Source organism: Sparus aurata, chromosome 9 (genome assembly GCF_900880675.1).
Source record: "Sparus aurata chromosome 9, fSpaAur1.1, whole genome shotgun sequence".
Taxonomy (NCBI): Eukaryota; Metazoa; Chordata; class Actinopteri; order Spariformes; family Sparidae; genus Sparus; species Sparus aurata.
Window position 1 is genome coordinate 14417811 of NC_044195.1, and position 11494 is coordinate 14429304.

At 39.8% G+C, this 11494-nt stretch overlaps 1 protein-coding gene across 1 annotated transcript; it reads left to right on the forward strand.

Annotated features, from left to right (window-relative positions):
• The first annotated feature begins 370 nt into the window (after nt 1-370).
• Nucleotides 371-7854, forward strand: tmem182a (transmembrane protein 182a). Its single transcript, XM_030427274.1, has 5 exons — nt 371-824; nt 2433-2559; nt 4467-4565; nt 4656-4793; nt 5796-7854. The coding sequence occupies exons 1-5, from the start codon at nt 666-668 to the stop codon at nt 6020-6022; spliced, it is 750 nt and encodes a 249-aa protein (XP_030283134.1). The 5' UTR covers nt 371-665; the 3' UTR covers nt 6023-7854.
• Nucleotides 7855-11494: the final 3640 nt, after the last annotated feature.

Genomic DNA, 11494 nt, shown 5'->3' on the forward strand with positions numbered 1-11494 from the left:
CTACACTTATAATATACTATAATTATTTTAGGATGACTACTTGAGATTTTTTTTTTTTATAAAGCTTCAGTTGTTTATTATCACTGTGATCTAAGCATGTGATACAAGTGGAAATCCCCAAGAAGTAAAGGTGTATTTACAGTAATTTCTCCTCCCCATTTACAGGAAATGATGTGTCTGTTTAGAAGCTTTGGGCAGGGTGTTGTGGGATCCTTCACCCCTCCTCTGTCCTTTCAGTCTCACCGTGCCCTGACATTCCCGTGCAGACGGTGGGTGTCCAGTTGCTACCGGTTATTTCTGCGTTGATCCCCTCCCTTCATGCACTCCAACTGCTTCACACACAACAGCCCCACATTGGAGAAGAGCAGCCGTTTAGTCAGACCCCCAAAAATAGCCCAGGGGGTGGACTGGCAGCAGACCCCAGTAGGGTCCAAAAGAGTCATGTGCTCAACCTTGTACTCCCATAACACAGACAGAGGGACAGGAGAGGCGTGAAGATCCAGAAGCAGATCATAAACCAGCTGGGAGACATCTTCCTCAGTGGATGTACTACAGTGCAAGAGGAGTGACTATCTCTGCCTGTGCTTGTCACATGTGCTCACTGTAGTTGGAGTGGAAAAGTCAGACTGAGTGTAGGAAGCCGTGTGGCTGAGTGATCCTGGACCATGAAGCTTAGTGTGGCGTTGTTTTTCGCAGGGCTCTTCGGGGCGTTGGCAGCTGTGTTCATCCTCCTCTCGTTTGGAACTGATTACTGGCTGCTGGCCTCTGAGAGTTGCCACCCAAACCCTGACGGATCTGTTGGCCCGGGTGGTGTGCCCATAGAGGTAGGTGTTCAGACAGCAGCAGATCATGGAGACTAAGAAGACAGTCTTCTCTTGTTTTGTATGAGTTGAATATTAGTCATCATGAGGTTAGAGGTAGAAAACGTTCATGTTTGTGACCCCAGAAACTAAAGTCAGGTCAGTTGTTGTATCTGTAATCACAGTAATTCTTACTTTGTAGAATATTGAATCTTTGATTTAGTCATTTGAAGCTGCACTCTGTACCCTCATAATGAAATACTTAACATGTCTAACGTTGGACCTTTAAACACCAATAAAGTCACGTCTTCTATTTGGCAACTGTGATCAGTTCTCTCTCAGTGGATGGAGTGCAGGGTGGAGAGGCATCCCTGCAGGACCATTTCATGTAATCAGACACTGTTTAATGTAGCGTGTGTGCAGCTATGCTGTGATTGAGACATAGCTGGTTCCATTTGCCCCCTGTGATAGAAATACAAATACCAGCAGTCCCGCTGGTATGACGCTGTATTAAATATCACTGACTAGAGCATAGCTAGCTTTCATAGTGGGCACTGATACTGGGATTGAGACACGATATCAGTACAATAAAATTAAAGTGGTATGTGGTAAACACAGTAGTACAGTTTGAGGATCCAACATTTTCAATTAAATCAATCATAATTCTATTATTAGTTGTATTTCTGGAGCCGTGACATAATACATTGTCAAAACGTGCAGTATCTAATTAGAAAACAGTTGTTTTGCTTCTTTAGTAAGTGTGTCAACATCCAATAGGCCAGGTTTCCAACCTATTTTGTCTTGTGTCCTCCTAAAACAAAGCAACTTATCTCTCTATAATGCCTCTCCAAAGGTTGAAAATGAGCCAAAGTGATTGTTCACTCTATTTTTTCATTTGAATAATTTATTTAACTCATGAAGGCCAAAACTATTTCACAAGACAAGACAAATTATTGGAAGGAAAGCGGAATGCAATTGCAATTCTCCGTCATCTTGTGACCCCCTCAGATTTATTTTGCCACCACTTTTCTGGGGTCCCTAACCCCCAGGTTGGGAACCACTGACCCATAACATTGGTCTCGTAGTGGTCCTTTCTGTCTGAATTTCCAAAACAAACTATTGATGCAATTGGTCAACAATTTCTTAAAAAGATTGATTTCTAAATAAAATGCCCTTTGATTGCCTTAACCTTGACATGGACCTTGACTGACCTGACTTCTTCACAGCCTGCACCCCTTGCTTGAATTGCTCTGACAGTTATTTCATGGATGACGCAACAGGCATTGTAGGGTGTGTTTTTTGCTCACGTGCAAAAATAGTGACTGCTAATGATTTCCTGAATGGGGGCACCCTCGACCTGGACGCTTGCACGGCACCAAACCAAACCTGCATGAGGTTAGAGGTGCTAGCCCAGCTTGACCCTTGACCTGACTAAGCAGCTGCTCTGTGGCACTGTGACAGCACACTGCACACCTGCCATGCACGATCTTGAGACTCTCCCGGGCTTTAATGACATCAACATATAACATGGAGTGCATCCGTTATTATACTTACATATGTTCTGTAGACTTTTAGAAGTCACAATCATATTCAGTAATAAATGATTATCCTTTCTTTTATCTCTTCTTTCAGCGTGGAGATGTGGTGGTGCAGGATGGCTCCAGTAGTGGAATCACTCTGTACCATGAGGGATTTTTCTGGAGATGTTCCTTTGGAGGCAACGAGGGTGATGACGACCTGCTGTGGAAGCTCTGGTTCAGTAAGTGAGACAGACACTTGATAATCCCAACACATCCTCATTTCTAAATGACGGAATAGCTCAATTGACTTCCAAAGCAACATGTATCACCATTCCCCAAACAAGATGCAGCAAACCAGCAACAGGAAAGAAAACTACTTGGTTAGGTTTAGGAAAACATTTCTGTTTCGGTTTAAACAACTATGTTTTCTTACCACACTTCACTTACGTAATGTATGTGAAGTCACTTAACAACGTTAGTAACTTGTTACACACTAGACATGAACAGAGGTGTCCTGTGTGAAGGACCTGTGTTGTATAACCCATCCACTATCTCAGTGCTTTATGTCCTTTTTGCTCTTTATACTACTTCACCTGACTTCCTCCTCGCCACCTAACAAAAAATTAAGAAATGGGTTGAAACAACACACTTTCACAGCCAGCTTATATAGTTGTTTTTCCTGATGAAGACAGGCCAAGTATTCAAATGGTTAAAGGTTTAATGTAAGACGGTTTAATGCTGAGTCTCATTCCTATGTCATCAAATACTTTGGGTTGGTGGAAGGCCAACCTACCAACCCAAGGCGTCAGTAGTTGAGGACCTGATCTCTCCAGAATCATTTTGTTGACTTTCTATCTTTAACTTTCTCAGTGTTTCCACTGTTTTATGATACAAAATGATGATGATAATAGCAAAATGATGTTGTTTTATTCCTTAAATATTTTCTTTCTTTTCATCTGGCCATATTAAAACCCATGGTGGGTTTTTTATTGGAAAAATAATGAAGTGGTAACCCTTCCTACTCACTTGTGACAAAGATAAGTAAGATAACAGAGGCTGGATATTCTATAGTTTGACAATGAACTGAATTGTCTAAAATGACAGCAGTGCAATGAAGCTTTACTGGGAATATAACAAGTATACATAATGACCTCTTAAAAAAGGTTTCAAATTGGACAACATATATACAGTTATGCTGGTATATCTGTGATAAAGTATAGAAAGTACACACATACAGTATGCACACAGAGGAAAATCATGGTTTTTAAACATGTTTTAATGCATCATCAGTTGATAAAATGAAATAATAAAATTAAGCATTTCTGGTGACAAAACAATCCAATGGGAACTTCAAATAGGGACTGGCACAATCTTTTAAGATACAAACAGAAGGGAAGACATTTTGTCCTGGTAACTTCTCTTAAACGGTCTTATTCTCCGTCTTAAAGCTGATGATTGGTGAGTGCATCCTCCAAAGAGTCACACAGCAGCACCATAACTCCACTGTAGAGTAAATACCAGCTTCTGATTCGTTGCTTTTATGTCAGTAACACTCGTATGCTACCACAGTGGTAGAAACCCTCTCATGTGACTGTTTTGACGGCGTGCCATGTGATGTTATTCTGGTCATCCGTCAGGTGATTGTGTGTCATCTATTTTCTGAGGGGGACTTTGAATGGTGGCTCATTGTCAGAAACAGCCTTCAGCACTGATGGGACCTTGTGAGGGTCTGTGGAATTTCACATGGTGGAAGAGAAGAGTAGAGAGTAGAGTAGGGAAGAATATAAAAACATGGGAAAAAAACGACTGAAATAATCATAACTTTTTGTCACTCTGTTGGGAAATTCAGTTACATCTCAATCCATTAAATCCGCGTCGAAATGAGAAGGAACTGATCGTTCAGTTTGCTACCGACAAATTAAATAGGTGACTAATTTTCAAGCAATAAAAGTAAAAAAATTACAAATTGACTGTGAATCATCGACGCAGAATGTTCTCTTTGCTCGTGTGACCATTAAACATTTTCCTGTTATTTTGTTTGTCACATCATTATATCGTATTTTTATAAGTGATGTCCTCTATCAACTGTGTTTGTTTATTTGTAAGATCGCTTCATTGATTTACTGCCTTTTCTTTCTCTCTCCAGCTAATCAGCCTCACTCTAAAGTGTGCATGCCTGCCTACCTCTTCCCATTCCCAGTGTCTCAACAGACCCACAATGCCACAGCGTATGATTCTGCCATAAGTAAGTGTCTCTCTATTCATTTAAACTTTGCTTCTTTCTACAGATTCATTGTACAAACGGCTGTAGGTTGCTAACAATTATGTTGTCCAGTCTACAGAAGCTTCTGGAGCGTCTTTATGTTGATTGGTGTAGCAGCTGTGTTGCTCGGTGGATTCTTCATCATCTGCGCTGCTCCCTTCGCCAGCCATGGCTTGTATAAAGCGGGAGGAGGCCTCTTCCTGACATCTGGTGAGGCCGAGAAATGGTTAAACCCAGTGTTGGGTTATTTTAGCACTGAACTTAAAGGTCCGTTGTATAGGATTTAGGGGCAGAAATGGAATCTAATATTCATAATTATGTTTAATTTAGTGTACAATCTCCTGAAACTAAGAACCATTGAGTTAGTTTTCCACAGAGTTTGCCATGTTTTTACAATAGCACAGAACAGACAAACCTAACACTGATTCTAGGGAGGGACCACTGCAGGAGAGGGTGAAATGAGGGGTGTTCAGTGGGTTTTGCAATCTGCCCCCTCACCACTAGACGCCACCAAATCATACACTTTGACCGTTTCAGTATACTTTTGATGTACTTTATGAATAAGGATTTCATATTAAAAGCAAATAATGAGCTCATGGAAAACAATTAATTGCACTGTTGAAGACAGCACCAGTGGTTTCCAACTTCTTTGCCAAGAAAAACACACGGTGTAGTTTGTTTCAGATGTCCTCAGTCATTCACCATTCCACTGAAGAGACATTTCTCCTAAAATTCCTCACATGGTTACGTATGATTATCTGTTTGGTGCCTACATTTCAGTATCCAATATGACATAAAAAACAAACTTGAGAGAATTTTCTTATAAACAACGAAAAATAAACCCCTCCACAACTTACTGTGGTAAGCTTGTTTTTCCTTCCACACCTCGACCAGGAGCAGTTATATGCAGCTTACCCATTGATGCAGGAGTACAATGATGTCATATATATGAAATATCAGAAAGAGTATGTTTGAATTTGATGCTTTAGTATATTCAGCTGATAATACTTCTGTAATTTCACTAAAGAAAAGTTTTAAATGCAGGACCTTCACTTGTTATGGTATATGGTACTCTTACTTAGGTAAATGATCTAAATATGTCTCCCACCAGTGGTTTAACATACATTTCTAACCCTTGTTATGGATCCTTTGGATTATATAAAAGGTATGTGAGTGAGTTTCAGTCATCACTGTCTCCTCTCTCTGCTCCAGGTCTTTTCCTGCTGTGTGTGGTGGTGATGTACGTCCTGTGGGTGCAGGTGTTGGATGTGGTGGATGTCTACATTGATTACCAGCGCACTGCACTGTGTCCGAACTTCCAGCTGTCCCTCACCTATGGTTTGTCCTTCATGTTTGCCCCTGTCGGCATCTTCTTCTGCCTGCTGGCCGGCCTTCTCTTCCTACTCGTTGGCCGAACCATCCAGGTCCACTACCACTGACTTTAGCCAGCAGCAGGTTAAAGGCTTGAGATGTTTGGAACACAAGTGTTTTTATTTTTTTCCCTCTTTCCTTTCTTTTTAACCACCAGACCTTGGATTATTTCTCCGTTTTGTCTGCCATGTAAAAGCAGGACTCTGTAGACACTATATGGCAGCTCTTTGGTGTAAATTATCTGAGAGTCTTGAGCACTTTGTTCCAGGATAAATTGCAACCATTGTTTAATTAAAAAAGAAAAAGCTCACTGTAGGTGTAGGTTGTCATATGAGGAATTCTCCACAAACCTGATCACATACAATATTCTTCATATTTCAATACCAGTGGTGCTTTTGTTTGAATCTTGAGTGTTTATGTGTCATATTTACCAGCAATCAAATGTTGATGTGTTGATGCTTGGGAATATGCTGAAGAGGTACAAATAGCGAGAGACTGTAATAAAAAAAATATGTTTTACTTTGTATAGCTTTAAAAAAAAATCTTTTTAAGAAAAGTGCACAGTGTAAAGCTTACATGGTGGCATAACAATTTTATATTCTGTAGGTTACCACAATCTACAGTAATTGGGGTGAGTGTTTTGAAAAGAACACCTGGCTTGCAGCTATTTCTGCAGTCGTTTTAAAGAACAGGGTTGATGATATTCTATATTTTTTGTTATTGTCCACAAATCCAATGAAAAGACCAGAACCAATGCTTTCCAGCCTCTGTACCAAGTCTGTGACACTCAGCTGAGTTTTCATTTTTAAAAAAGGCTAAATAAGTTATTGAAACAGCTGGGCACTGTAGTTTTTTGGCAGACCTTACTCAATCATGAGTGCATACTGAATTTGTTGGGGACTACTTTTAGCTGTGGATTAATACACATTGGTTTTCTGGTGAGTGTTTATGGCAGCAGGACAATGTTTGTATGACAACTCAAAATTACATAAACCGCAGTTTACCTAAATTACTGTAGGGGTCGCTTGCGAGTCACTTCAAAAACGACATACAACATGACCATTGCAGCGTGATGGCTACAGGCGTACCTGACTTTTGTGTTGCGCTTGTAATTTCGTTTTGGTTTAGGCAAGAAAAACTACTTGGTTAGATTTAAGAAAACATTGTGCTATAATAACCACGTTACTTATGTAAAGTTTCATTATGTATGGGCCGAAATGTCAAAATAACTGTTTGCATTTGATCTGAAATGCTTGTTTGACCACGCCTATATTTGTACTACTTCACCGCTCTTCTGTGTAAAAATCACAACAGCCACCAGAGGTGGCCCACCTGACAAAAAAAAAAAAAAAAAAAAAAAATGCCACTATGCATCGGAATAAGTTGCTTTCACATTTGACCTATCTGGGCGTTTCTCTGATGAGGACAGACTGCGTCCTTCATAGGAACATGTCAGTACAATAGGCTTTGCTCACTGACACCACAATAGCACTCACAGAGAAGTCATTTCTATTAGCCTTTAACGATGCAGACAACACTGTAGGGTCCATTAATTGTTGTTTTGTTGTCAGTAATAAGAATTAATAAGAATATCATCAGACCTGTCTTATATTTTTCACTGAGTGTTTAATGCTTATTTTTCAGCTTTTTTAATGCAATATTGTTTTACTATTTCTGTACATAGCCTGAGACTGTTTATAAACCGATTTATTCAGCACAGTTTATTCTGTTTATAAGTGGAGCTTGAAGCATGATTGGCTTTCGATGAACTGTTTCGCGTTTCTGTTGTTCAGTTATCGTCTTACATGTTTTCACAGTCTGGTGTTTCCTCGAGTTGTTAAGTGTGTGGTGAGAATCTGACATACCGTCATATCTGTCCAAATAAATGTATTTTTTCTGTGATGTGTTTGCCAATTAAAGGACACAGTGAAGGTGAGCTTTGATGCCCGAAATGAATCATTTTGTCATTGTGACAGGTTCAAAGCCCTGTGAAAGGCTCAGTTCAATTCAGGCTTTTCAAAAGATGGTGTCAGGTGTGTGTAGCCAAAATCAGCACGCCCATTACGCAGAAAGATTGCCTTTAGCAGAGACTCTAGCAGATCAATTTATTCAACATGAAAAAAATGGGACTACTTGCAGACTGTGTAATTCTAGAGACAAGAATATCAACAATGACCCATCGGGGGAAGACCTTCTGTACATGGAATAAACTGATTCCTGCTTGCAATCTTTCTAAGAAATGGAAAACATTTAAAAAAATAAGAATAAAAATACAAACACTCAAGAAAAACACCACAAGAGGGCACTGTTCATTTACACATCGCCCTCCACGCTCAGTAACATAAATCCCATTTTGCTTATCTCGAGCCAGTGTGGAGTGTATGTGGCGTTATGCATTTAATCACAACTTCAGAAGTCGGATCTGTAGATGAAAGAATTCACACCTTGGCTGACAGACGGATGGTAATTTCACTCATGAATGGAGCATTTGATCAGGATCTGAATGGACTCCTGTGCCGATCCTCATGTGTCTGTATCAACTCGGAGCCTTTCCAGCTTCATAATGTACTTACAATACATAGGGAAATGGGTCTGAGCTGTGCCTCAGAATGCAGAGAGAGAGCGAGAGCGACACTAAGTAAGGCACTGATTACTTTGTGAGATTGACTTTGCCCTTACAGGAGACACTTTGGGATGCAGATTCACACCTCTGAGTTCCTGAAAATTTCAAACGAGAGAGTAGCTCCACCAGACTTCAGCCCAGCCCTATGCAGAGCAGAATGAGAGTGGCTACACAGAGATGAGGCACTGTAGGTCACAAGAGGAGGCCACAGAGGTTGGCACAAGCCAATAAATTGTGAGATAAAATCGGAGGGATTCGTGCTGTCAGGGTGGAGTGCGCCTTTCAGCCCAGTCTCCCCTAGGAAAGAGATTTCTCAGTGGTGGACTCCCTGGTTTAAATGAAATCTTAATAGGAATAAAAAAAAGATTAATAATTTCTCTATCCATTTCGAGCCGGAGTGTGTGTGGAAAAAAAGAGAGCGGGAGAGAGGGCGAGGGAGATTTAATGCAGGTGTGAGGCAGGCTACCTCCAGAAGAAGAAGAAGCCGGGCCTCGCAGTCAGTAATGTCATCAGAGTCCCAGCTGAATTCAGCACTGTTCTGCATGATTGCCCATGATAATTGTGTGTTGATAGGGAGCGCCGGAGATGGAGTATAATTTCCACCGAGAGATTCCTAAACAAATACCTGTGCTCAGAAGAGGGATGGAGTGCAGCAGGAGGTGAGGAGGAGAATAGTGGATGAGGGGAGATAGAGGATGAGAGGGTAACACTTCCAGAGGAGGAGGAGGAGGAGGAGGAGGAGGAGGGACAGGAAGCAGCAACCGAAGCAAGGCCAGGAAAGAGACTGGGCTTTTAAAAAATAAACACTAAAATCTCTGGACTTTTATACGCTACAAAAAGACACAAATGAATGCCATTGTAAATACTGACATGTGAATAAATCAAATGGTTTCAGAACAGAATAGAAGAGAACACATAAGAACATTGTGGAGGGGTGAGCGACAGTCACCTGACACACGTTGTTGCTGTTATATTTCATGACAGATTCTTTGTTTTGTCATTTGCTGTAGTATGTAACTTCCTCTGGCATGTGTTCTAATGAATAGGTCAATTAGCTTCATGTCTAAATGTTTGCTCTGGCAGGCAGTGTGTACAGTGTAACAATAAAGTCGTTATCATTGTTATCAATTGAAACTGTACTGTGTGGACCCGAACCGAACTGAACAGAACAGAACAGAACAGAACCGATCAGTATGTAATATAGTATAACATAATACACTATAACAGAACAGAATAAAATCTAATAGAATAGAATAGAACAGAGGACAGAACAGACCACAATAGAGCCCATAGAAAGTTATAGAATAGAGCTGTACAGTATAAAACAGAATGGAATGAAACAAAACAGAGTAGAATAGAATAAAATAGAACAAAACATAATGGAACAGAATAGAAGAAAGGAGAATGAAACAGAAAAGAGTGGACAGGACAGAACAGAGAGGAAAACTATTAAACTATTTTTTCTATGGCAATTTTGAAACCAAGGTTACAGACTGCTTTATTTAATATATTATAAACATATATGTATCAACATATTTAGAAATTACCATATTTTGATTATACAAAAAGAAAGGGAAAAATTCCCTCCAGACATGTTTGAGGACACAACAACAATCATTAGTTTCTGATGTGTTTTTCTTTCTTAAAAAAAGTTCAGTTAACTGTTTTAAAATTCCTAAAACTACATCTTTTCCTTCTGATTTATTGAAAAACACACAACATCTGTAAATATGCAAATGTTCTTCGTTTCAAGTTGAACTGTTGGATACTGCTTCTACACATGACCATGTCTGACTTCCTTCCTACCAGTTGTGATCCCACAAAGTCATGCTCGTATGTAAACATGTTGTAAACTGAGATTTAAGGAGCGCACAGAGTAATGAATGCACATGAAGCATTCTTGTGTCAAGCCCCATCATTCTGCAAGTTCAAACATCCAAGTGAAGTAACAATAAGCACATTCATTTTTGAGTGGAGGGGGATTTTAGGAGGGAGTGAGCAGAATGAGTACATAATACAGAAATATACGTTTATTTAAAAATGCATTATTATTAGAGATGCACAATATGATATTATGTCTGTCGATCAAAAACAATGTAAACAAAAGATGTAGTTTGATGACATGGTGAAGTAATGTGGGGGATCATGGGAGTTGTTGTCTTCATTGTTAAACAAGCATCATTGCAGATGAAAGTCCATCCATGTGACTCAGGGAGAGACAGGCGAGGTTAACGCGGTAAAGTTTTTTTATTATTGTTTCCACGTCATTCTTTGACCTCCTTCCTCTCTCTCTGATGTAGCGTCTGATGTTTTTCCCACAATTATAGATACTGTATCTCTGAGTTTGAACACTGTTGAAAATGTTCGAAATAATTTAAGTTTTTTCTTTTTAGACATTTCAAGAAGGCAGTTCACTTTAAAATACATCTAAAAGAAAATATTTTTTTTCCTGTTGTCTGTTAAACTGCTGAAAACAAGGTCTATGGATCATCTGGAGTAACCAGATCTTTCTGGAATTAGACATTTCTGTTGTTGTTACAGCTGATACCTCCTAAACTCTGCAACTCACAACAAAACAATCTAGATGGATACAAAGCACTACGGGGAAGTGGGAAAATGGGTAGTGTTGGATTTGGCATTAACTGTCTCTTAAATGCAGCATTGATACATATCAAGTCAGTGACAGTAAAGTTTTGTTGCTTGATCCGAGTTGAGTACATACTGTATGTTAAAGCTCCTTCATTATTGCTGGACCAACGACCTATATGCCTCAAACTAGACAAAAGTCAAGTTTTGCTGTCTATTAATGAGAAATGGCATCTGTGTGAACACGGCATGTGTACTGCAGTATGTATTCTGCACGTGGTGCTTGTGTGAAGAGATCATAAGGGTCCACAGAGGAGCCGAGAGAAGCGGT